We start from the raw sequence: 27,397 nt of genomic DNA on the forward strand, positions 1-27,397 counted from the left end.
GGAGGAGACCAGGCATTCCTAATTAGCAATGCTGATATCACTAACGTCAGTTTCTTTTATATTTCCTTTGTTTTATCATACCTTTATTTAACCGGAAATCCCAATCAAGGGTTGCCCAGGGCTGTGGTTCTATGTGCGTTTGAGAGGGCCTTGATTAGATTCCCTTTGATAGGGCCTATCAGGCAATAATGAAAAAAACAAACATGATAATAATTCATTAATCATAGTTGAAAACACAATGTAATGATGTCTGTACTTTTCTGTAAGAACCATTAACAAATACTGTCTTCCATTACAGAACATGGAGAAGTTTCTGATCCGTCCCACTGCGTTCAAACCAGTGGTCCCCAAGAACCGTCACTCGGTGCAGTACCTCTCCCCGAGGCCAGGGGGCAGCCTCTCTGAGAGCCAGGGCAGCCTCAACCTCCTCCTGCCCCTACCTATCAATGGGAATAACAGAAATACTGTGGTCAACAGCCCGGGGAGCTACGGAAATGTTGTATCTCTGCTCTGCTCCTCCTCTTCCTCGGACAGCAAAAGGAACTCGTACAGCGGAGGACGCAACGCTCGCAGCAGCCAGTCCTGCTCCATGTCAGACTCTGGCCGTAACTCCCTGTCCAGCCTCCCCACTCACAGCAGTACCGGCTACAGCTTGGCCCACAGCGAGGCCTCTGGGTCTGGAGGGTCCAGGGTGGGCCTGGAGCCTGGGGCTGGAAGAACTACTACTACCAACGTAGGAGGGTCGGTGACCCACGGAGTTCACAGTCACTCAACCTCCCACGGTCACTCTAACTCGGACAGCGGGCGTTCGTCATCCAGTAAGAGCACGGGGTCGGGGTCGCTGAGCGGGCGCGGCCAGCCCCTGTCGGACAGTGGGTCGTGTGGGCACTCACCCCCGCCTCTGGAGGGGTACGAGGGGGTGATGAGGGAGCTGGAGGATAAGCTGAGGGAGAGGGATTTGGAACTGCAGCAGCTCAGAGAGAACCTGGACGAGAACGAAGCCGCCATCTGTCAGGTGAGGGGAGTTTTTTTTACTTAGTAGTTGTTCAGTAGACACCAAGGAGAGGATAATTGACTGAAACAGGGAGGTCCAATAACAACCCCTTGTTTTTGTTTTCAGTTGAAAGCGCTTTATTCACTTTTTTTCTTATGGTTTACCCTAATTAACACGAGTCACACAATCCTGGTGTGGCTCATGTCTGTGTAATGTCAGGGGTTTAAGCAGGCCTAAAGTGTTGCCTCGAGGACCAATATGTATAAAATGTTTCTGTTGTTTCTGCTGTTTCTATTGACTAAGCTAAATTATTCCATAGCTTTTCGAGCCGTAATAGTGCTGGTTCACAGTTTGGCCTCTGGATGTGGTATCTGTATGTAAACTCTGACCTCTAACTCCTGACCTCCTGTGCTGTAGGTGTACGAGGAAAAGCAGCGTCGCTGTGAGAGGGAGCTGGAAGAAATGAGACAGAGCTGCTCTTCCAAGATGAAACAGGCTACACAGAAGGCCCAGAGAGTACAACAGGCCTTACAACTACAGGTACAATCTACAGTATAGATAGACAGAGACAGATATAGTATACAGAAACATGGATATACAGCGACATAGATACAGAAACATAGTATACAGACAGAGCAGTTTTTCTAAGATGAAACAGGCTCACAGAAGGCTCAGAGAGTACCACATGCCTTACAGCTACAGGCAACAGACAGAGATACAGCGATAGTTCAGTCAACTTAATTTGGGAAGTAGGACCCTGTTTTGTATGACAGCAAGTTACTATTTTTTGTACTATTTGTACTATTGTTTGAAATGTTGCTGCTATTTTGGTAGCATCTCCTGATTTTGGGACTGTCAAAATGCGACCCTAACTGTCTGTGTCTCTACTTCAGGTGTTCCAGCTGCAGCAGGAGAAAAAGAAACTTCAGGAGGACTTCTCCTCTCTGCTACAGGACAGGGAGGTGCTGGAGAGGAGGTGTGCCTCCATACAGAGAGAACAGATCCAGTTGGGACCGCGCCTAGAGGAGACGAAGTGGGAGGTGAGACACTGAGGAGGAGAAAGGTCAGGAGTTTAGGGGTCATGGGTTAGGGTAAGTGTGAGGGTCAACGTTGATTCATGTACACAATTTCAAAGTAAGAGAATATTCACAAAATATGCACCCTCCCACCCAGGTGTGTCAGAAGTCAGGTGAGATATCCCTGTTGAAACAGCAACTGAAGGAGATCCAGTCAGAGCTGAGCCTGAAGGGTGGGGAGCTGGTGGTCCTGAAGTCCCAGCTGAGGGAGGCCAGGACCGACCTCCAAAACAGCCAGGCCAGGAGCCAGGAGGCTGGTTCGGCCCTGCGGACACGCTCTCTGGAGCTAGAGGTCTGCGAGAATGAGCTCCAGCGCAGGAAGAGCGAGGCTGAGCTTCTCCGCGAGAAAGTCATACGCTTGGAAGAAGAGTCGGCCCAGCTTCGAGGTGCCCTGGCCAATCAGGGAGGAGGCCAGACGCCGGCTAATAAGGGCCAGTGCATGAGCCTGCCCCTTCCCCAGGGCCGTGTGGGTGTGGAGGGTGGAAAGGGGGGCCCCAGCCCCTCTATGGGTTACCGTGAGGCGGAGGAGGGCAGGCTGGTATGGGGAGGGGAGAGTGATGAGGCCAAGACTCAGAGGCAGAGTACTGAAGCTGTGCTTGGACTCAGGCAACAGGTGGGCTCCAACGATGTTTAGACATTCTTTTGTTAATTTATTATCTGCAGAATGGTGCTTGAATAATACTCGTTTTTGCACTGATCTGTTGTTTATTGCTGGTTTTCAGTCAATCAATGAATCAATCACTTCTCTGTCAGGTGGAGAGGCTGAGGGCAGAGCTGATGTACGAGAGGAGGAGCAGTGAGGAGCAGCTGGGAGGATTCGAGGAGGAGAGAAGGGTCTGGCAGGAGGAGAAGGAAAAGGTGATCCGCTACCAGAAGCAGCTGCAGCAGAACTACATCCAGATGTACAGGAGGAACAGAGATCTGGAGAGGGTGATGAGAGAGCTCAGTCTAGAGCTGGAGAACAGAGACATAGAGGACTACGACATCCACAGCGGTAGCAACGACATCCACTTTGAGGAGATGACCGCTACTGAGATCTAGAGGGGACAACAACAGGGGTGTCCTCTCGCCCCATTGAGATTTAGAGACCAGACAGAGACGTTGTCTAACCCCAGTGATATCAAAATCAAATCAAATTGTATCGGTCACATACATATGTTTAGCAGATGTTCAATGCTTGTGTTTCTAGCTCCAACAGTAGCATCTCCTGATATTTAGAGACAAGGGTGTCCTCTCGTCCCCATGACTGTTAATACCGGCACCCTGAAATGATCTGATTTCCCAATCACTGCTACTGAGAGGGTTGCGTCCAAAACGGAACACTATTTCCTATGTAGTGCACTACCATTGGCTAGAGAACAGGGTGCCATTTGATATGTGCATCTAGGATACCGAGGGTATATCTGAACTTATTCCCCTAACCACAGTACAAGCACTCTTTACTTCCCTATGGACCATTTGCTGTCATGGACATTAAGGGAGCATCTCTGTTTAAGGGTGGATCCGCTCCACTAGACATTGGGAGGCACCCTCCTCCTGGACCACACAGGAACAGCTGACTACCTGCAGTCAGAAAAGACTCCATCACATCTTTATTCAGACTTAAAAGAGAGGTTAGTGTGTATCTCAATAGTTGAGAGTGTCTTCCTCTCCAGAGTAAGATTCACCCTCAGACCAACACATGCTCCTTGCCTCCTCACATGGGTTTGATTGCCCTGCTATAGTACCAGCACTCTTTGGGACGTATATTATGACTTTTGACTTGAGAAACAAGCAGGTACCACTCAAACCTCGCTCAAATCAGTGTATTGAAAGCAAAGGGGAGAATCGAGTCGAGTATAATCACATCTGTATGGCGCACACAGGTGTGACTACCTGACCACCAGCACATAATGATGACATTAATATAACGATGACATCATCACCGCTCGACTGTGTTTTTCGTTCGTCCACAGGACTTTGTGCACCTTTGCACTAAAGCAATGATGTAATAACACTTTCACAATTTGTGCTGTCAATGTTATGTATACAGTGTTCAGTGGATCAGCAACTCATCTAGAAGTAGTACGGAAAGGACAAGAAATAATCCACTGGCCAGGAAATATGGATTTATATTCGGTGGAATTGGACTATGTAGTATTTTGATGGGATGTATAAGGACTGTTGGCACAAATAGCAAATGCAACTGTTCAGTTTTCAGCACTGGCTAAGAAAGGAACTGTAGTCTACATTCTTCCTTGTTCATGGAATCTTCAAACATCCTGGATTTCTATCATTGGCTGCTTGCAGCTAACATGTCAACATTCTCTTCTGTCATTGGCTGAGCCATATCTGTCAGTTGATATTGACTCTCAGCTCCCCATATCAGACTGAGAGATGTGGTGAGAAGGAAGAGAAAACCAAAAGAAGACATCAAAGGCTTAATGTGAGTGCTGTGTTGTGCTCCTCCTCTCTCTAAGTCAATAGTCACCCTATTGTATCTTCTCTACAACCTCTCTCATTTGAATGACACAAACAGAAGCAAGTAGCACGATGAGGGAGTGATTAGCATGGGAGATATCAGCACAAATGCAACCGCTGCCCTTCTCTCTCTCTCTCTCTCTCTCTCTCTCTCTCTCTCTCAGCACAAACATATCAGAGGAGGAAACACCTTAATTGGTCAACTCAAGCTGCCCGTCAAAGATATCGATGCTGCATTGGCTGCTGGGATTGTTATGGAGCCGTATTGGATCAGTGAGCATATGGTGTCACTTTGGTGACACTGGTTTCACTGGTATCACAGTGAAACCAACAAAACATCCCTGTTCAACTGTACTGAGCTCCCCCCTCCCTTGGCCTCTCTCACTGTCACACACGCTGGACTGTGAATACTCTACTAACGTTTTACTTTTTATTACTAGACCCCCCCTTTCCCTCCCTCTCATCAAAAAGCCAAGTAACACTTCCTAGACTTCCTGTCCCTTCTGGCCAGTGACTGTGAGGCTCACTCACTGACACCTAGATAATGTGGATGGCAAAAGTCTGTCAAAGTCTGGGAGAGGTAATGTAGGGCAGGGTTCCCCAACTGGCAGTGATTTTATTTGGCCTCCCAAGTTTTTTGAGCAAAAAAACATATATATATATATATATATATATATAATTCTATATTTTTTAAACGTTGTTGGATATAAACGACTAAAAACACCAGCAAATCAGCTCCAGGTGATTTTAATTTTGGAAATCTGTTCCAACGCATAATAGTGAAATAGATAGATGTGATCGTATACAAATGTAAACAAGGTTTGAAATAATTGTTTAAGTCAAATATATCTGTTTGGGCATTTTGCATTCAATTTGCGGTCTACAAATTATTTGTAATTATGTACCAGTCCGCTGACCATCCGCTCAAGAAAATGTCAGCTTGCGGCTAAATCTAGTTAATGATCCCTGATGTAGGGGTTTGTGCTGGACAGTGCATGATATATTAGCCTAAGGCATGACAAACATGTCATTATGGAACTGTTACAGTGGTTATATCAACATTTTGTCAACCACTGCCATAGAAATATCATTATTCTATTTCTATGTGGGGAACCATAGATAAATATTAGAGTCTTCAGTTGTGCTTCCTCATAAGAAGGGATTAAACTAGAGCTCTGGTCTTTTATATTACAGAGGTAAACAGAGTTTATAAAAAGGAATCTAACAGATAAATGGAAATCAATATGATCAATGATGATGATGTATATTGTTTTTTATATAGCACCTGAAGATATTTTGTGGTAACACCAGTACCATTGTGGGTTTAATGTACAAAGTATAATAAAGCGTTCTATATATCTTTCCAGTACCACACATATACCAATGAGATGATTCAACACAATTGGAAAGGGTCTGGGAAGAGTGGCGCGAACATTGAAACTCCACTCTTTGTTGTTGACCAAGCTGCATTATGATTTAACAAACATACAAAAATATGGGAAATATCCAGCTTTTAGCCAAGGTTTACATTGGTCAGCACATTAATGGTCATCCTTGTTCAATGCCAATGAGTTTTCATTTGGCGGCCATTATCATCTATATCACCCAATATCATTGTCATCGTTGTGTTTGTCATCTTCAGACTACACTTATTAACACACAAAGCATTTCATCCAAATAATATCTCAACTAAAAATGTGTTCATCACATATGGTACAAACATTCATCTTCAATTTAGTCGTATAGGTCTACAAAGTTACCATTTTACAACATTCAAGATGTATCTTTAAGAGAGGAATAGAACATATTATGTTCCAGTGTGGATGTACCATCATCTGTAACACAGTCAGATGGAAAAAGCAGCTCAGGTGTAATTTTTTTAATTGAACCTTTATTTAACTAGGCAAGCCAACTAAGAACAAATTCGTATTTACAATGACAGTCTACCACAGCCAAACCCTAACCCAGATGACGTTGGGCCAATGGGACTCCCACAGCTAGCTGTGATATAGCTCAGAATCGAACCAGGGTCTGTAGTGACACCTCTAGCACTGAGATGCAGTGCCTTAGACCGCTGTAATGACTAACACAGTAGCAAAGGTGTAATGGTTAACACAGTAGCACAGGTGTAATGGTTAACACAGTACAGTAGCACAGGTGTAATGGTTAACACAGTAGCACAGGTGTAATGGTTAACACAGTAGCACAGGTGTAATGGTTAACACAGTACAGTAGCACAGGTGTAATGGTTAACACAGTACAGTAGCACAGGTGTAATGGTTAACACAGTACAGTAGCACAGGTGTAATGGTTAACACAGTACAGTAGCACAGGTGTAATGGTTAACACAGTACAGTAGCACAGGTATAATGGTTAACACAGTACAGTAGCACAGGTAAAGTGAACTGAAAGGGACCCCAGTGTTAATTTTGGCACTCTGTAACAGATTTAGTCATTTTGACTTAAATATCATTAAGTCTGATTCACATTTGAATAATGATTTAGTGTAGTTATTGTCAAAATGACAAAAAGAGTGGTCCATTTTTGTCAACTTTCATTTTAGTCATTTTTATTGCCTCAGTAACTTATAGTAAACATAAATCACTGACTTCCATGTGCACAAACATACATACAGTAGTAGCCTTGTTCTACTAACATATTTTTCTGCATAAAATCCTATTCTCATCCCAACAGCAGAAATATGACAAACATAATATAAGAATTATTTTGCCTCGGTCGCGTCATTTCCATTTATCAACGTTCCACAGATGCCGCAGCCACATGTCCAAAAGTAGAACGGGGCACAGACGTCAGTTCAACGTCTAGTTTTGATTTACATTTGGTTGAGTTGTCAACTAGCCTGAATTCAATGTGAGATCAACATAAAATGTCATGTCATTGGATTTAGGATAAAAGTTGGGTGTAAAAAAGACAACACTTCCTTACGTTGATTACTTTTTTCAAATCCAATCAGTTTTACACTTTGATTCAACTTCATCACATTAAATTATTTTTGTTGAAATGACGTGGAAACAATGTTGATTCAAACAGTTTTTGCCCAGTGGGTAATGATTTCGAACAGGAGGGAGCTAATGACTGTTTTGCCCAGTGATGTAGTTGATTAATTAAACCTCGAAACCTAATCAAGTCCCAACTAAGTCCCCTGTGCTCGAGTCCAAGTCAGAGTCACCAATGGTCGAGTCACGAGTCCTGGTCCAAGTGCTAAAGTCTGAGTCACCAATGGTCGAGTCACGAGTCCTGGTCCAAGTCTGAGTCACCAATGGTCGAGTCACGAGTCCTGGTCCAAATGCTCAAGTCTGAGTCACTGGCTCCACTCAAAATAAAGCCATTTACCCTGTCAGAGGTAGTGTAGTGTCACGATGAATTTATTCAATAAATTGTTTGCTATTCCTTTTCCTTTCTATCTATGCCACCAAAATGTTTGCATAGGCTACTGGTAATGTTACCAGGGCCACGTTCAGTTGCAAAACGTTGTTGAACGTTGCAGATAGAAAATCCATGAATAGTGCCAACGTTATTCCTTATTCAACATGTCAGATAGAAATGTGCTATGTAGAACAAACATGCCTATCAGAGCGTTCCGTCCTGCTGAACACGGCCCAGGTTGTTAGCTCTAACTAGCTAATGAGGTAACATGACTGAACAAAGTGTAGTCTAAATAGATGGTTACTTGTACTTGTCCTAGTTTTGAAACAGATATGCTTTATGAATGTTAAATGCTCCCCGCCAATGCATGATAGAAAGAAAAAACGTAGCGTCGGTATTATGGTTCAAACCTTTAGAGCGGTAATCTCAAGACGTTTTCTTAAACCGTGTCTTTTTCCTGCAGTCTGAACAGGCAAAAACCACAATGGAATCTGATAATTCAAGCCACATTTCAAACCACCTTCGTAGATGGCTTGAAGTCAGATACAAATCTGATTCCTGGTCAAGTGACTTGTGTCTGAACGGGAAAATCAGATTTATTTGCCCTCAAGTGGTTTTGAAAGTTGGATAATATTTTCCTTTGAGGCTATAAAGTGTTCCTACACTATGATTTTGAACATTCAAAGCAACTGGGAAACATTCTACATAACTTCTGAGTGATGAGGAATCATGAACACCACCACAGATCAGTTCTAAAAACTATTGTTCAGTCCCACTTAGTAGTCAGACTTGAGATCATTTAGTCTCGTCTTGTTTTAGGCAACTGAAATATATTTTTTTGTTTAGTTATAGTTTTTTTCTGGTCTATTTAGTCAGTTATAGTCTAGTCAACTGCCACTGAAAAAGTAGGTGTTTTGACAAATATTTGAGTCCTTATTTTTGTTGACTAATGTAACTGTGAGGAACCCCCTCGGTGAAAGCACAGTGCACTCTGAATACCCCTTTCCACATTTCTGACTTTTCCTCATAACCCCATAATAACAATTTTCTGTGTAAATACAGTCAGTATCTAACTGAAAATGGCATACAGGTAACTGCCAAAATAAAGGAAACACTTGTGTAAATGAGGGATACAAAGTATATTGAAAGTAGGTGCTTCCACACAGGTGTGGGTCTTGAGTTAATTAAGCAATTAACATCCCATCATGCTTAGAGTCATGTATAAAAATGCTGGGCAGTCCATTATTTTGGCTACCATGGCTATGCTCCCCCCATAGGATTACAAGGCCCTGGTCACAGGGCACAAGTGATCACTGAATGGTTTGATGAGCATGAAAACCAGATCTCAACCCAATTTAACACTTATGGTAGATTGTGGAGCGGTGCCTGAGACAGCGTTTTCCACGACCAACAAAACAACAGTGTTTTCCCTCCAATAGAGTTCCAGACACTTGTAGAATCTATGCCAATGTGCATTGAAGCTGTTCTGGCTCGTGGAGGCACAACACCCTATTAAGACTTTGTTAGTGTTTCCTTAATTTTGGCAGTTACTTCTACATTGAGTGACATTCTAGTCCTTTACTCAGACCAAAATATATATTTCAAATGTAGCCACTGCGACTAGACCAAAGCAACGTAACACGTTTGTTTGCATTTGTCTTGTTTCTTTTCTTCCTTAGTGTGCATAAGTATACAATTATATTTTAGTGTGTTTAGGTGTTCTGTTCCTTTATTAATCCATGGTGTTTGTAGTCATTCATGTATATTTTCATGCTGTAAATTTATTGTACAAAAGTACGTTTGTTTTTAATTAAAGATACAAAATGTCACCATGGAGTAATGGTTGTTGGAATTTACACTGATGCACGGGTGGAAAGAAATATTCTGAAGTGATGAAGGCTTTTTGGGGTGAATCCTAACTCCCTCAAATGTTCACAATCTGCCATCGCCATTGAACAAATTCATCTCAGCCTTAGTGAAAATCTGACTTAAGTGGAAGTGAAGATTTGCCCCTTCATATTTATCAGTTGACAACCAAACTACTTCCTGTAGCTACTTCCATTAATATTACACGATCCAGAGACACAGACAGACGGTGTAAAGTGTCAATAAAACATTTATTGTGGTAAATTAATACGATAGCTCTGAAAACATTTTGGATGTACCTTATTATATGTTTATTACATGTATATTATGCTTAATTACACACACACACACACACACACACACACACACACATACATATATACACACATATACATATATATAAATAACAGAAGCTTAGCCGACCATACTGCCATTGAGCTTTACAGCAGCATTTGTCACCAGCCAGACATTCTAGCCCTACAGCTAGTCATATGTAAGCACCTCTCAGGCCCTCTGCCGCTCATAAAGGTCAGGAACTATGCGTGGTGCACTGTACACTCTGGTGATTCCAGGGAGTTAGGGACCTAAACCTAACCTAATATTAACCCTTGACCTAACATTAGCCCTTCATCCACCCTTCCCAGACCCAGACAGTCCCTCTCTCTTCACCCCAGTCTTAGCTCCTCTGCCTCTCAACCCAACCTTAGTTTAAGCCACTGGTCCTCACATCCTGTACATCATTTAGGTTTTCCTCCACATCTCCTCCACATGTCTGTTCAGGCTCAGTCCACAAGCCTATGTAATCAAGCATCTAAAGTGGCATCCTGCTCCAGAGACATGAACTCTGTTTGCCAGAAATACAGTTTTAAACAGAGCTGCAATTTGTACTAATCCCCCAGACATCCACTAAACCACAACTATAATACAGAGGCTTAATCTGGACTATAAACCTCATGACGTTGGACACAGTAATCACTCTCTCTCTGGCAGGACCGTGGTGGACTGAAATGGTCTCTGGAACTGTGCGTATAGGTGGGGTTATACTTCCTGCGTGCGAGTGGTGAGAGTGTGACTGAGTGACTGAGTGACTGAGTGAGTGAGTGAGTGAGTGAGTGAGTGAGTGAGTGAGTGAGTCTGCGTACATGCGTGCGTGCCTGCATGTTTTTGCTTCCACAAAATAAAGTTTCCTTCCCTTGAAGTTACCTACAGTACATTATATTAATATGATTGCTATAGCTGCTGACTCCTAACAACGCTAGCTAACAATATAAATTAATATAGCAAAAGGGATACATATAATCCAGTCTATCTTTGATAAATATTATTTATCACATTATTATACTCAAAGTAGGCGCAGTAGACCCACATGTCGACTGCAGTTACAACATAACATGTCACGTTACCAATTTTTGTTTTAGCAGTATTTCCTGTTTTCTATGGAAACATTGTCCCTTTTGCCCTAGAGGAGAAGCAAGCGTATTGGTCAGTGTAAGAGGTACCTTCCTCTCCTCTGTGAGTAGACCATTCCCTTCCATTCCGAACCATCTGCATCAGACGAATCCTCATCTTCTGTAAATCCACATACTTGTATCTGACAACGTTCTGGTTTGAACACCAGCATTTCATTCATTTCCATTTCCAGACAAAGAGGGTTGGTGAACTGCACCTCGGAGCATCCTTTTTGACAGGCCTGTAGTATTTATGTAAGCCTGACAGTGGGCTAGTCATCAGGGCTCTTTGGGTTCTTAGGGCCCCTTGGGGACCTTGACGATGAACACCATGGAGTCTTTGGCCTTGTTGCTGAACGCCCGGCGAATTACGTCCACCGCATGAAGATGGGTTACACGCTGCAGAGACTCACCGTCCACCGACACCAGCTCATACCCAGCCTGGAGAGATACACACACAAAGAGAGAAACACACACATACACACACACATATGCATGCATAGACAAACACACACAAACCATACACACACACACAAATACAGGTTAGAGGTGATATACACACACATAGGTCTACACATGCTTACTGCGCATTGCTTACACATGCTTACTGTGCATCCCACTTAGCGTCTTTTTCTCTAATCTCCATACTCATATCCCAGTAGATGAAGCCCAAGGTTATGTTGAAAACACACACACCAACCACACTTAATGCCTCCCCCTGCATTGTTTCCTGCAGGAAGTGAACAGAGCACTGCCGAGTTCTAGAACCCCGAGGAGAGGAAGTTCCTGTGATGTCATCAGTGCACACCGAGGATGCACCTGGCTGACACTCACAACACAACCCCACTGAATGGCTACAACATAATCACACACATAATCTATTTTACCCAAACCTGCTGGAACATCTCCCCTCATGAAACAGTTGTTCAACAAAACATTTGATCATGTTTATTGACCCAAAACATTCATGCCCTTCCTCCCGTGATGCCAGTATCAAAAAATGTTGATCCATTAAACTAAAGAGCAGATTAATACAAGTAATTTTGAATATTAAACATAATGTCATTCATCCTCTTTGGTAAACATTTATGGATGTTATTTTTGAGGCTTCCTCTCTCTCTCTCTCTCTCTTTCTCTAACCAACAGGCATCATCCACTAAAGGGTCCTCCCTACTGAATTAGATCTCTCTATTGTAGTCTGGTTTGACATTACAAATACAGTATCGAAATTACAAATAGTTAGTTATTGTTATACTTTAAACCTATTCATGTGGATTATTCAGCTATGTGCATTGCTCTTCATTTCTAGGCAGTGGTGGTAGTGGATCCCTATCCAGACTCCAGGCCATATTTCTGGAGAGAGCAACACTAGAACACTAGGACCGGTTAAATGGTATAATCATCTAGTTTTTAGAGTACTGTTAAGTACACACCCTGCAAACAATAATCAGTTGATAGCATGTCCCCAGAATGTCACAAAATTGTCTCCTAAAGTCGTCAGGACGTTGTTTCATGGTCCCCTAAATGTTTTGTCTAGTTCCCGGTTGGTCCCGAGATGTCCCCAAGGAAGTTTTTAGGAGATTCTTAGGACATTGTGTCATGGTCCAATGGATGTTTTTGTCTAGTTCCCGGTTTGTCCCATGGACATCACCTGATGGTCCCAAAGAAACGTCGTCCTCCCCCACGCGCAAGCTATTTTCATTACACATCACCCCTTGCTACTGTTGCCAAGCCCATCAAGGCCCTGATTGGTGAACCAGAGTGCTTTTAACATACTGTTTTCTACTTACATACTGTAATTGACACACGTTAAAATACATGATTCAATTGTGTATGTTTATTCCAACAGTAATTATTACTTAACATGTCCTCAACTAGGATTTGAACTCACAACCTCTTGGTTCACGGCATTCCAATTCAGGTGTAATATTAAAACAAAATAACACGCCCCTCCAACATTAGACAACTATACAAAAAACACAAACTCAAATTGCTGAAATAAGTAAATTAAATCAATGACACAAATGTCCGTTTAAATGATAACTATAAAGCAGATGGCACTCTTTTGCTAAGTGCAGAGATGTATTATAGGGGCTGAATGTGTAGAGTACTTCTGAACTTCTACAGACGTTGTGGTGCAGCAGAAAGATCAGCATACCCCAAATCTAGAGGTTGTGCATTCATTGATAAAGAGCTTACCTTAAAACCCCCATGCAATTTAATTTATTTAATTATAGTGGTTTGTTACACCAGGGACCATAACGTGGCAAAAACCTCCAGGGGACAATGACACAACGTCCCAAGGACGTTCAGGGGACCATGACACAACGTTCCAAGAACGTCCTAAAAACACCCTGCGACAAACTGTGAACTACAAAAAAGTCCCCTAGAGAACGTTCCCTTCGGACCATCACACAACGTCCTAAAGACTAGTTAAATAAAAGTCCTGGAAAATTTCTTAAAAAGGTCCTGACATGGCCCTCAGTGACGTCTTGGTAACTTACAGGGAACTACACAAAGGTCTACCAGAGAACGATCACGCAGCGTTCTTAGAACCTCTTCAGTGGGATAGCATCGCACCGAAACCCTTAAGGGACCTAACGGGAATGTCGCCGAATGTCCACAGGACGTCCCCTTTTAGCTGGGCAGCGGTCTTACTGAGCAGACTGGTATTCTAATGGGGGATCTCAGCTAATAGCCCAGATGGAAAGGACAGATAGTGAGAGAGAGCAGTAACCAGCACATGGCACGGATATACACTGTACACACATTCATTTACACACCTTGTGTCAACCATGCATACTCACACACTTCATGTCTAGATGGGATACAGCTTTTGTCAAACTGATGTCAAAAGTTGATTTATTTTGCATTTTAGCTAACCCTAACCATTTTAAAAAGGGTAATATAATTATCCTAACCTGCTATGTTAATGCTCCTAACCTGCTGCGTAGGTTCTCCTAACCTGCTACAAAAAGTCAATTTTGACAAAAGCTCTATCCCTTCTAGACAAAACCGTCAAGCAGGGCCAATAGCAAGCGTGACACACACACACACACACACACACACACACACACACACACACACACACACACACATACAGACCTGGTGGCTAGCTTAAAGATAGGCGGTTATCAGACAGGAACAAGGGGATAGGATGTGTGTGAACAGTCAGTCTGGTGTAGTAATCCGACTTCCCCCTGCTCTTAGTGTGTGGCAGATACACACAAGTTAGGGACAGGCTATCAGGCTATGCCTAGGAATTAAGGGGCTAGAGCAAACCAACCACGTCTAGCTCCGTCTACATCGGTCTATCTCTCTCTCCCTCTCTTTCCCAAACAATTATCTCCCTCCTTGTCCTCCCCTTCCTCTCCTTCACAAAGGTCTCTGACACGTTTTTGTATGCATGCATGTCAGTGTGTGTATGTGTGTGTGTGTGAGAGAGAGAGGGGGGGGGGGGGGGGACTCAGAGGGGAAGTTCATGGAAACTGAAAGGCTTAGCCGACACCAGATCCCCAGTGTTTGACACTCGAGCCAGGGCCCTATCGAACCTGGGAAGTGCTGTCACCTGATATGCTCATGGCAGCAACACACCCACAAACACTCCTGATTTTGAAACTTCGACCTAGTGTCTAGAGATCGCTACAGTAGGGTTGTCTCAGACATTACCCCCTTCACCACACTGTAACCTCTAACCTCTGACCTCATCACCCTGCTTCATTCAGTATCTCTTCCCTTCTATTAATACACTCTGGCTGAGTCATATTACCCGTACATTACCTGGCCCAGCCCATGTACCTCATCAGTCATACTGGAGATATAAAAAAAAAACACACACACACACACACACAGACACACACACACACAAAAGACCAAGCTAGAGTGCCATTTACAAATGTCACAGACCAAAACTGCTAAACACGTCACGCTGTTTCATCGGGCGCAGCTCTGATTAAAACATGAGCTGCCCTAATATTGCTAAAGAAGCTTACCTTCAGAACATCACTGGTAGAGGCAGCTCCTCCTGGAAAGATCTTCTCTATCTTGATCACAGGCTGCACCTTGGACTCCATCCCACCTGAGATACTGATACCTATAGAGCAGAGATAGAGAGTTTATACACAAAGGGCCGGTGGAGGTGCAGGCTATTGTTCCAGCCAATCAACTAGTAATCCTAGTCTTCAGTCAAGACTTAGTTTATGTATTTATAGGGGTATTTATAGTGCCTTCAGAAAGTATTTACAACCCTTGAGTCTTTCACATTTTGTTGTGTTACAGCTTGAATTTAAAATGGCGATTTGGTTTCACTGGCTTACACACAACACCCGATAATGTCAAAGTAGATTTGTGTTTTTAGACATTTTTACAAATTAATTTAAAAAATGTAAGCAGACATTGAATATCCATTTGAGCATGGTGAAATTATTAATTACACTTCGGAGGGTGTACCAATACACTCAGTCACTACAACGATACAGACGTCCTTCCTAACTCAGTTGCTGGAGAGGAAGGAACCCGCTCAGAGGTTTCACCATGTGAAATAAACTCAGCAAAAAAAGAAACGTCCTCTCACTGTCAACTGTGTTTATTATTTGTAACTTAACATGTGTAAATATTTGTATGAACATAACAAGATTCAACAACTGAGACATGAACTGAACAAGCTCCACAGACATGACTAACAGAAATGTAATAGTGTGTCCCTGAACAAAGGGGGCGTCAAAATCAAAAGTAAGTCAGTAATTACTGGTGTGGCCACATTAAGTACTGCAGTGCATCTCCTCCTCATGGACTGCACAAGATTTGCCCGTTCTTGCTGTGAGATGTTACCCCACTCTTCCACCAAGGCACCTGCAAGTTCCCGGACATTTCTGGGGGGAATGGCCCTAGCCCTCACCCTCCGATCCAACAGGCCCCAGACGTGCTCAATGGGATTGAGATCCAGGCTCTTCGCAGAACATGGCAAAACACTGACATTCCTGTCTTGCAGGAAATCACACACAGAACGAGCAATATGGCTGGTGGCATTGTCATGCTGGAGGGTCATGTCAGGATGAGCCTGCAGGAAGGGTACCACATGAGGGAGGAGGATGTCTTCCCTGTAACGCACAGCGTTGAGATTGCCTGCAATGACAAGAAGATCAGTCCGATGATGCTGTGACACACCGCCCAAGACCATGACGGACCCTCCACCTCTAAATCGATCCCGCTCCAGAGCACAGGCCTCGGCGTAACGCTCATTCCTTCGACGATAAATGCAAATCCAACCTTCACCCCTGGTAAGACGAAACCGCGACTCATCAGTGAAGAGCACTTTTTTCCAGTCCTGTCTGGTCCAGCAACGGTGGGTTTGTGCCCATAGGCGACGTTGTTTCCGGTGATGTCTGGTGAGGACCTGCCTTACAACAGGCCTACAAGCTCTCAGTCCAGCCTCTCTCAGCCTATTGCGGAACAGTCTGAGCACTGATGGAGGGATTGTGCGTTCCTGGTGTAAGTCAGGCAGTTGTTGTTGCCATCCTGTACCTGTCCCGCAGGTGTGATGTTCAGATGTACCGATCCTGTGCAGGTGTTGTTACACATGGTCTGCCTCTGCGAGGATGATCAGCTGTCCGTCCTGTCTCCCTGCAGCGCTGTCTCACAGTACGGACATTGCCATTTATTGCCCTGGCCACATCTGCAGTCCTCATGCCTCCTTGCAGCATGCCTAAGGCACGTTCATGCAGATGAGCAGGGACCCTGGGCATCTTTCTTTTGGTGTTTTTCAGAGTCAATAGAAAGGCCTCTTTGGTGTCTTAAGTTTTCAGAATTGTGACCTTAATTGCCTCCCGTCTGTAAGCTATTAGTGTCTTAACGACCATTCCACAGGTGCATGTTCATTAATTCTATATGGTTCATTGAACGAGCATGGGAAACAGGGTTTAAACCCTTTACAATGAAGATCTGTGAAGTTATTTAGATTTTTACTTATTATCTTTGAAAGACGGGGTCCTGAAAAAGGGACGTTTCTTTTTTTGTTGAGTTTATGAGAAAATCTGAGAGATATAAGAAATATATTTTTTTAACGTGTATTTATCCCTTTATTTTTGACACTAAACTATCTCCATGTATACTTCCATTCATTTTTTTAAACTGGTACCGGAGACCTTCAGTCCTAGAGCAAAACGGAGAGTCTCAGGTTTCCACAGAGGGGTCATGTTAGTGAGTAGCCCAAACCGTTCGGAAGCTGTAGACAGAAGTTGGCAGAAGAGGCTGTACTGACTTCAGACAAGACTTGTCAAACCAACGTTTTTGGGAGAAGACTGATTTTCGGGACGTCTCATGGTCTGACAAACACCGCTGTAGCTCTGCCACTGTTCACTGCAGTTGCAGAAGGGAAATATCGGCGGTTGTGGTGGATTGATATTTCTAGTGGTGGAAAGATATTTCTAGCTTAAACAGACAGACTTTGATGGGGAATTTTGTATTATGTTAATTAGATTTCCGCAGCGGCGTGGAAATTGTAGGCTAAGATGGACCAATAACATTGTAGTTACTCCACCATACTAACGTAAATCACAGAGTGAAAAGAAGGAAGCCTGTACAAAATAACAATATTTCACAACATGCATCCTGTTTGCAATAAGGCACTAAACTAATACTGCAAAGAAATGTGTCCTGAATACAAAGAGTTATGTTTGGGGTCAACAATACATCACTAAGAATTGTACCACTCTTCATATTTTCAAGCATGGTGGTGGCTGCATCGTGTTATGTGCATGCTTGTCATCGGCAAGGACTAGGGAGTTTTCAGGATGAAAATACACAGAATAGCACTAAGCAAAGGCAGAATCCTAGATGAAAACCTGATTCAGCCTGCTTTTCAGCAGATACTGAGAGACAAATACACCATTCAACAGGACAATAATCTAAAAGACAATATCAAATATACACTGGAGTTGCTTACCAAGACAACATTGAAAGCTCATGAGTGGCCTAGTTACAATTTTGAATTAAATCAGCTTGAAAATCAATAGAAAGCCTTGAAAATGGCTAACATTCCAACTGATGGAGCTTGAAGAATTTGGAAAATAATAATGTGCCAATATTGTACAATCCAGGTGTGCAAAGTTCTTAGAGACCAAGAAAGACTCACAGCTGTAATCGCTGCCAAAAGGTTATTATAACATCTATTGACTCAGCGGTGTGAATACTTACAGTGCATTCTGAAAGTATTCAGACCCCTTTACTTTTTTCACATTTTGTTACATTATAGCCTTATTCTAAAATTGTTTAAATAGTTTCTTATCAATCTACACACAATACCCAATAATGACAAAGCAAAAACCGATTGACAATTTGAAGTACCTTTGGCAGCAATTACAGCCTCAAATCTTCTTGGGTATGGCGCTACTTTCACGTTCGTCATATGAATCGGACCAAGGCGCAGTGTGGTATGCGTACATTCTTTATTATTTTAAGAATGAACACTGAACAAACTAACCAAAATAACAAAACGAAACGTGAAGCTATACAAAATGAGCGCTGACAGGCAACTACACGTAGACAAGAACCCATGAACACAAAAGGGAAAATGGCTACCTAAATATGATCCCAAATCAGAGACGACTATAAACAGCAGCCTCTGATTGGGAACCATATCAGGCCACCATAGACATACAAATACCTAGACCTGCAAAACCCTTAGACATACAAAAACCCTAGACAATACAAAAACTAACATACCCACCCTCGTCACACCCTGACCTAACCAAAATATAAAGAAAATAGAGATATCTAAGGTCAGAGCGTGACAGCTACAAGCTTGGCACACCTGTATTTTGGGAGTTTCTCCCATTCTTCTCTGCAGATCCTCTCAAGCTGTCAGGTTGGATGGGGAGTGTTGCTGCACCTCTATTTTCAGGTCACTCCAGAGATGTTCGATCAGGTTCAAGTCCAGGCTCTGGGTGGGCCACAAAAGGACATTGAGACTTGTCCCAAAGCCACTCCTGCGTTGTCTTGGCTGTGTGCTTAGGGTCATTATCCTGTTGGAAGGTGAACCTTTGCCCCAGTCAGAGGTCCTGAGCTCTCTGGAGCAGGTTTTCATCAAGGATCTCTCTGTACTTTGCTCCGTTCATCTTTCCCTTGATCCTGACTAGTCTCCCAGTCCCTGTTGCAGAAGAACATCCCCACAGCATGATGCTGCCACCACCATGCTTCACTGTAGTGATGGTGCCGGGTTTCCTTCAGACGTGATGCTTGGCATTCAGGCCAAAGAGTTCAATCTTGGTTTCATCAGACCGGAGAATCTTGTCCCTCATGGTCTGGACTCCATTGTTTTCTTGGGGACCTTCAATGCTGCAGAAATGTGTTGGTACCGTTACCCAGATCTGTGCCTCGACACCATCCTGTCTTGGAGCTCTATGAACAATTCAGTCGACATCATGGCTTGGTTTTTGCTCTGACATGCACTGTCAACTGTGGGACCTTATATAGAAAGGTGTGTACCTTTCCAAATCATATCCAATCAATTGAATTTACCGCAGGTGGACTCCAATTGAGTTGTAGAAACATCTCAAGGATGATCAATGGAAACAGGATGCACCTGAGCTCAATGTCGAGTCTCATAGCAAAGGGTCTGAATACTTATGTTAAAGTATTTCTGTTTTTTATTTGTAATACATTTGCAAGAATGTCTTAAAACCTGTTTCTGCTTTGTCATTATGGGGTATTGTGTGTAGATTGATGAGAAAAAAAATGACATGTTTTATTCAGACTGTAACATCAAAATGTGGTATAAGTCAAGGTGTATGAATACTTTCTGAAGGCAGTGTATGTACATGTACAGTATGTGTGAGTATATGCTTGAGCATTTATGTCAATCTTAGAAAATGTGCACCTTCCCTTCCAATATTCTAGGATTTTAACACTATATGATGATCTATGAGTGATCTATGAGTAACTTCCGGCGCCGACAGAGATGGCCGCCTCGCTTCGCGTTCCTAGGAAACTATGCAGTTTTTTGTTTTTTTACGTGTTATTTCTTACATTAGTACCCCAGGTCATCTTAGGTTTCATTACATACAGTCGAGAAGAACTACTGAATATAAGATCAGCGTCAACTCACCATCAGTACGACCAAGAATATGTTTTCCGCGACGCGGATCCTGTGTTCTGCCTTACAAACAGGACAACGGAATGGATCGCATGCAGCGACCCAAGAAAACGACTCCGAAAAAGAGGGAAACGTAGCGGTCTTCTGGTCAGACTCCGGACAAGGGCACATCGCGCACCACTCCCCAGCATTCTTCTTGCCAATGTCCAGTCTCTTGACAACAAGGTTGATGAAATCCGAGCAAGGGTAGCATTCCAGAGGGACATCAGAGACTGCAATGTTCTCTGCTTCACGGAAACATGGCTACTGGGAAGACGCTATCCGAACGGGTTTCTCCACGCATCGCGCCGACAGAAACAAACATCTTTCTGGTAAGAAGAGCGGCGGGGGCGTATGCCTCATGACTAACGAGACATGGTGTGATGAAGGAAACATACAGGAACTCAAATCCTTCTGTTCAACTGATTTAGAATTCCTCACAATCAAATGTAGACCGCATTATCTTCCAAGAGAATTCTCTTCGATTATAATCACAGCCGTATATATCCCCCCCAAGCAGACACATCGATGGCTCTGAACGAACTTTATTTAACTCTTTGCAAACTGGAAACCATTTATCCGGAGGCTGCATTCATTGTAGCTGGGGATTTTAACAAAGCTAATCTGAAAACAAGACTTCCTAAATTTTATCAGCATATCGATTGCGCAACCAGGGGTGGTAAAACCTTGGATCATTGTTACTCTAACTTCCGCGACGCATATAAGGCCCTGCCCCGCCCCCCTTTCGGAAAAGCTGACCACGACTCCATTTTGCTGATCCCTGCCTACAGGCAGAAACTAAAACAAGAGGCTCCCACGCTGAGGTCTGTCCAACGCTGGTCAGACCAAGCTGACTCCACACTCCAAGACTGCTTCCATCACGTGGACTGGGACATGTTTCGTATTGCGTCAGATAAAAATATTGACGAATACGCTGATTCGGTGTGCGAGTTCATTAGAACGTGCGTTGAAGATGTCGTTCCCATAGCAACGATAAAAACATTCCCTAACCAGAAACCGTGGATTGATGGCAGCATTCGCGTGAAACTGAAAGCGCGAACCACTGCTTTTAATCAGGGCAAGGTGTCTGGCAACATGACCGAATACAAACAGTGCAGCTATTCCCTCCGCAAGGCTATTAAACAAGCTAAGCGTCAGTACAGAGACAAAGTAGAATCTCAATTCAACGGCTCAGACACAAGAGGCATGTGGCAGGGTCTACAGTCAATCACGGACTACAAGAAGAAACCCAGCCCAGTCACGGACCAGGATGTCTTGCTCCCAGGCAGACTAAATAACTTTTTTACCCGCTTTGAGGACAATACAGTGCCACTGACACGGCCTGCAACGAGGCCTGCAACGAAAACATGCGGTCTCTCCTTCACTGCAGCCGAGGTGAGTAAGACATTTAAACGTGTTAACCCTCGCAAGGCTGCAGGCCCAGACGGCATCCCCAGCCGCGCCCTCAGAGCATGCGCAGACCAGCTGGCCGGTGTGTTTACGGACATATTCAATCAATCCCTACACCAGTCTGCTGTTCCCACATGCTTCAAGAGGGCCACCATTGTTCCTGTTCCCAAGAAAGCTAAGGTAACTGAGCTAAACGACTACAGCCCCGTAGCACTCACTTCCGTCATCATGAAGTGCTTTGAGAGACTAGTCAAGGACCATATCACCTCCACCCTACCTGACACCCTAGACCCACTCCAATTTGCTTACCGCCCAAATAGGTCCACAGACGATGCAATCTCAACCACACTGCACACTGCCCTAACCCACCTGGACAAGAGGAATACCTATGTGAGAATGCTGTTCATCGACTACAGCTCGGCATTCAACACCATAGTACCCTCCAAGCTAGTCATCAAGCTCGAGACCCTGGGTCTCGACCCCGCCCTGTGCAACTGGGTACTGGACTTCCTGACGGGCCGCCCCAGGTGGTGAGGGTAGGCAACAACATCTCCTCCCCGCTGATCCTCAACACGGGGCCCCACAGGGTGCGTTCTGAGCCCTCTCCTGTACTCCCTGTTCACCCACGACTGCGTGGCCACGCACGCCTCCAACTCAATCATCAAGTTTGCGGACGACACAACAGTGGTAGGCTTGATTACCAACAACGACGAGACGGCCTACAGGGAGGAGGTGAGGGCCCTCGGAGTGTGGTGTCAGGAAAATAACCTCACACTCAACGTCAACAAAACTAAGGAGATGATTGTGGACTTCAGGAAACAGCAGAGGGAACACCCCTATCCACATCGATGGAACAGTAGTGGAGAGGGTAGCAAGTTTTAAGTTCCTCGGCATACACATCACAGACAAACTGAATTGGTCCACTCACACTGACAGCGTCGCGAAGAAGGCGCAGCAGCGCCTCTTCAACCTCAGGAGGCTGAAGAAATTCGGCTTGTCACCAAAAGCACTCACAAACTTCTACAGATGCACAATCGAGAGCATCCTGGCAGGCTGTATCACCGCCTGGTACGGCAACTGCTCCGCCCTCAACCGTAAGGCTCTCCAGAGGGTAGTGAGGTCTGCACAACGCATCACCCGGGGCAAACTACCTGCCCTCCAGGACACCTACACCACCCGATGTTACAGGAAGGCCATAAAGATCATCAAGGACATCAACCACCCGAACCACTGCCTGTTCACCCCGCTATCATCCAGAAGGCGAGGTCAGTACAGGTGCATCAAAGCTGGGACTGAGAGACTGAAAAACAGCTTCTATCTCAAGGCTATCAGACTGTTAAACAGCCACCATTGAGTGGCTGCTGCCAACACACTGTCATTGACACTGACCCAACTCCAGCCACTTTAATAATGGGAATTGATGGGAAATGATGTAAATATATCACTAGCCACTTTAAACAATGCAACCTTATATAATGTTACTTACCCTACATTATTCATCTCATATGCATACGTATATACTGTACTCTACATCATCGACTGCATCCTTATGTAATACATGTATCACTAGCCACTTTAACTATGCCACTTTGTTTACTTTGTCTACATACTCATCTCATATGTATATACTGTACTCGATACCATCTACTGTATGCTGCTCTGTACCATCACTCACTCATATATCCTTATGTACATATTCTTTATCCCCTTACACTGTGTATAAGACAGTAGTTTTAGAATTGTTAGTTAGATTACTTGTTGGTTATCACTGCATTGTCGGAACTAGAAGCACAAGCATTTCGCTACACTCGCATTAACATCTGCTAACCATGTGTATGTGACAAATAAAATTTGATTTGATTTGATTTATGAGAACGTATGAACTGCTTTTGTTATGTAAAGTGCCATATTTATTGAATTTATTGCATTTGTTGACGGTAGAGCTGGGGGGGATATCCAATAAAAATATATGTAAAAATAGAACAACAAAAAAAGACAGTTGAATCAGATGTGTTACACTTTGTATACAGCCTTAGAAGGGGTTTATTTTATACAGGGCCATTGTTATGTAATAACACTGATCTCTACTGGTAAGGTAGAGTACTAGCAGGCTGCAGATTAGTTGGTGACTCTCAAATAGGCCTACTCACCCAGAGACTGTTTTGTTTTGGAGATGGTCACCGTGGTGATCTCATACTCCTGAATGGCTACAGGTGTTGCATTTCCATGGTGACCATTCTGCGACCGTCCTGGCGAAAGTCTGTTCACTTGCTTCACCTTCCCTCTCTGGCCTTGTCCCACCCTCTCCCTCCCTGTCGAGGGGCTTCGGTCCTGTGGGGGTGGGGGAGGCTCAAGCACCTGAGCCTGGGTGGGTTGAATGTTCCTGGGGGGTAAGTGTACTCTCACCTCCATGTACCCCTCGGCCATCCCTCGCTTCCTCTCAGGGCCGCCCTCCCATTGGTCCCTCCTGACCCTTCCATTATGTTTGTTCCTCACCGGCGACCGCCCCCGCTCCGGAGTGGTATCTTCCGACAGCAATGAGGTCTCATCATAGTGCCGGGGCCAGGACAAACCATTGTCTCCCCTATTTGGAGAGTGGCTGGTTTGGGGTTGGCGTCTGGTAGTGTGTGGGGATTCTGTGAGGAGCCAGTTGGGGGGTGAGGGGCTCGGAGAGCGTGAGCGTGGGGTGTGGTGGGTGTAGCTGTCCATGGGGACATCCAAGAGGGGGGTGAAAGCGCGGGAAGGGGGCAGGAGACCATCCTGGAGGCCAGACACACGTAGTCTCTCTAGGTCTTCCATCAGCTGACGGTCTCTCCCCAAGTCCTTGGCTGGCTGAAGCTGGAAACCACCATGGTAGTCTGGAGAGGAGATATACAGTGGGGCAAAAAAGTATTTAGTCAGCCACCAATTGTGCAAGTTCTCCCACTTAAAAAGATGAGAGAGGCCTGTAATTTTCATCATAGGTACACTTCAACTATGACAGACAAAATTAGAAAAAAAAATCCATAAAATCACATTGCAGGATTTTTTATGAATTTATTTGCAAATTATGGTGGAAAATAAGTATTCGGTCACCTACAAACAAGCAAGATTTCTGGCTCTCACAGACCTGTAACTTCTTCTTTAAGAGGCTCCTCTGTCCTCCACTCGTTACCTGTATTAATGGCACCTGTTTGAACTTGTTATCAGTATAAAAGACACCTGTCCACAACATGAAACAGTCACACTCCAAACTCCACTATGGCCAAGACCAAAGAGCTGTCAAAGGACACCAGAAACAAAATTGTAGACCTGCACCAGGCTGGGAAGACTGGATCTGCAATAGGTAAGCAGCTTGGTTTGAATAAATCAACTGTGGGAGCAATTATTAGGAAATGGAAGACATACAAGACCACTGATAATCTCCCTCGATCTGGGGCTCCACGTAACATCTCACACCGTGGGGTCAAAATGATCACAAGAACGGTGAGCAAAAATCCCAGAACCACACGGGGGGACCTAGTGAATGACCTGCAGAGAGCTGGGACCAAAGTAACAAAGCCTACCATCAGTAACACATTACGCCGCCAGGGACTCAAATCCTGCAGTGCCAGACGTGTCCCGCCTGCTTAAGCCAGTACATGTCCAAGCCCGTCTGAAGTTTGCTAGAGAGCATTTGGATGATCCAGAAGAAGATTGGGAGAATGTCATATGGTCAGATGAAACCAAAATATAACTTTTTGGTAAAAACTCAACTCGTCGTGTTTGGAGGACAAAGAATGCTGAGCTGCATCCAAAGAACACTATACCTACTGTGAAGCATGGGGGTGGAAACATCATGCTTTGGGGCTGTTTTTCTGCAAAGGGACCAGGACGACTGATCCGTTTAAAGGAAAGAATGATTGGGGCCATGTATTGTGAGATTTTGAGTGAAAACCTCCTTCCATCAGCAAGGGCATTGAAGATGAATCGTGGCTGGGTCTTTCAGCATGACAATGATCCCAAACACACCGCCCGGGCAACGAAGGAGTGGCTTCGTAAGAAGCATTTCAAGGTCCTGGAGTGGCATAGCCAGTCTCCAGATCTCAACCCCATAGAAAATCTTTGGAAGGAGTTGAAAGTCTGTGTTGCCCAGCAACAGCCCCAAAACATCACTGTTCTAGAGGAGATCTGCATGGATGAATTAATTATTCACCTTGTGAAGACTTACAGAAAATGTTTGACCTCTGTCATTGCCAACAAAGGGTATATAACAAAGTATTGAGATAAACTTTTGTTATTGACCAAATACTTATTTTCCACCATAATTTGCAAATAAATGCATTAAAAATCCTACAATGTGATTTTCTGGATTTTTTTTCTCATTTTGTCTGTGATAGTTGAAGTGTACCTATGATGAAAATTACAGGCCTCTCTCATCTTTTTAAGTGGGAGAACTTGCATAATTGGTGGCTGACTAAATACTTTTTTGCCCCACTGTACATGTTATCACACACGTATTAACACACACACACACAGACACTCACTCATTCCCTTTAACCCCAGAAGACCCACTGTATTGTACTATAGTTCTAAACCTTCCTAGCACTGGTCAACCGTCTGTTTGGCAGTGACACTGTGTGGGAGTTTACAAAATGGAGTCCATTCACCAAAGGGCCCAATCTGCATATCTCTATCGGAGGTCATCACCCTGACCTGTCAGAACACACTGGCTGTGTTTGACATGTCCGTTTTCTTCCACCCTGGTGGAGAGCTGACCTTTCAACCCCTTAACCCCTCACCTCTGAGCGCTAGATGGCCGGGGTCATTTACTTCTGTGGCGGCGGTAGAAAATGCCTTCCCTCTGCGTTTTTTACGCTTGAATGGAGAGAGAGTTTGAGAAGCTTTTAAGGTATGCACACACACATGCACTGTGTCTGACTCTTGAATTGGTCTAGTTTGAGAAAGGCTTCAAAGGCTCCATGCAGTCAGCCCACGCATGTCTATGACTTAGCACTGCTCCTCTCTGGCTTTTGTGTTTCTCACAGAGACGTAATACAAGCCTTCCTACTGAAGTCATCTGACACAGGCCTGTGTGTGTGTGTGTGTGTGTGTGTGTGTGTGTGTGTGTGTGTGTGTGTGTGTGTGTGTGTGTGTGTGTGTGTGTGTGTGTGTGTGTGTGTGTGTGTGTGTGTGTGTGTGTGTGTGTGTGTTTGTGTGCCGGGGCTGGGCCTAAGCGACATAAGCGGTTGCTTAGACCCCGGGGTCTCAAGAGCTCAGTCGGGGTCTTACTGTTAAAAAGTTAAAGTAGTAGAATACACCATGTGCAATTTCAAAATGTTGTTGTACATCAGCCATTTTTCTTTTGTTATGTCAGTCACTGGCAGTCACTCAATTAGCTCAATTAACCCATGCATGTCAGCTAATATTTTTAGTCAGTTAGTTTAGCTAGCTATATAAACTTGTAGTAATCATGGAGTTATCAACCAGGCTCGAAGTGCACATGCCCAGGGGCCTTGACCTCCAGGGGTCCCCCATTGATTTTGGTAGTCACTCTCACGCAAATATCATATTAACATGACATAGGTTATGGCAAAATGTGTAGAATTTCAATAAATTTGTTAGAATATATCTAAATATTCTTTCCGGCCCTTGCCAAAATGTGTAG

At 44.1% G+C, this 27,397-nt stretch overlaps 2 protein-coding genes across 7 annotated transcripts in view; one reads left to right on the forward strand and one right to left on the reverse strand.

The window, feature by feature from the left end:
* Positions 1-9,746, forward strand: part of LOC115113076 (leucine zipper putative tumor suppressor 2 homolog) — a 49,060-nt gene extending 39,314 nt beyond the window's left edge. For 2 of the 4 annotated variants that reach the window (XM_029640301.2, XM_029640298.2), the window contains 5 exons: positions 299-1,015; positions 1,412-1,534; positions 1,888-2,034; positions 2,168-2,683; positions 2,824-9,746. In XM_029640301.2, the coding sequence (XP_029496161.1) occupies positions 299-1,015; positions 1,412-1,534; positions 1,888-2,034; positions 2,168-2,683; positions 2,824-3,111 (1,791 nt within the window). In that variant the 3' untranslated portion in view covers positions 3,112-9,746. The remainder of the gene's footprint in view (positions 1-298; positions 1,016-1,411; positions 1,535-1,887; positions 2,035-2,167; positions 2,684-2,823) is intronic. The other 2 variants (XR_010461672.1, XR_003861074.2) reach the window with 2 other exon arrangements.
* A 269-nt stretch (positions 9,747-10,015) lies between these two features.
* LOC115113077 (PDZ domain-containing protein 7-like) overlaps positions 10,016-27,397 on the reverse strand; it is a 56,993-nt gene continuing 39,611 nt past the window's right edge. Inside the window, exons 13-15 of one of the 3 annotated variants that reach the window (XM_029640302.2) lie at positions 23,922-24,629; positions 15,224-15,324; positions 10,016-11,672 (exon numbers count right to left, since the gene is read on the reverse strand). In XM_029640302.2, coding sequence (XP_029496162.2) covers positions 11,529-11,672; positions 15,224-15,324; positions 23,922-24,629 — 953 coding nt within the window. In that variant the 3' untranslated portion in view covers positions 10,016-11,528. Of the gene's footprint in view, positions 11,673-11,829; positions 12,199-15,223; positions 15,325-23,921; positions 24,630-27,397 lie in introns of those variants that run through there. The other 2 variants (XR_010461671.1, XR_010461670.1) reach the window with 2 other exon arrangements.

The sequence above is a fragment of the Oncorhynchus nerka genome, linkage group LG28 (genome assembly GCF_034236695.1).
Source record: "Oncorhynchus nerka isolate Pitt River linkage group LG28, Oner_Uvic_2.0, whole genome shotgun sequence".
NCBI lineage: Eukaryota > Metazoa > Chordata > Actinopteri > Salmoniformes > Salmonidae > Oncorhynchus > Oncorhynchus nerka.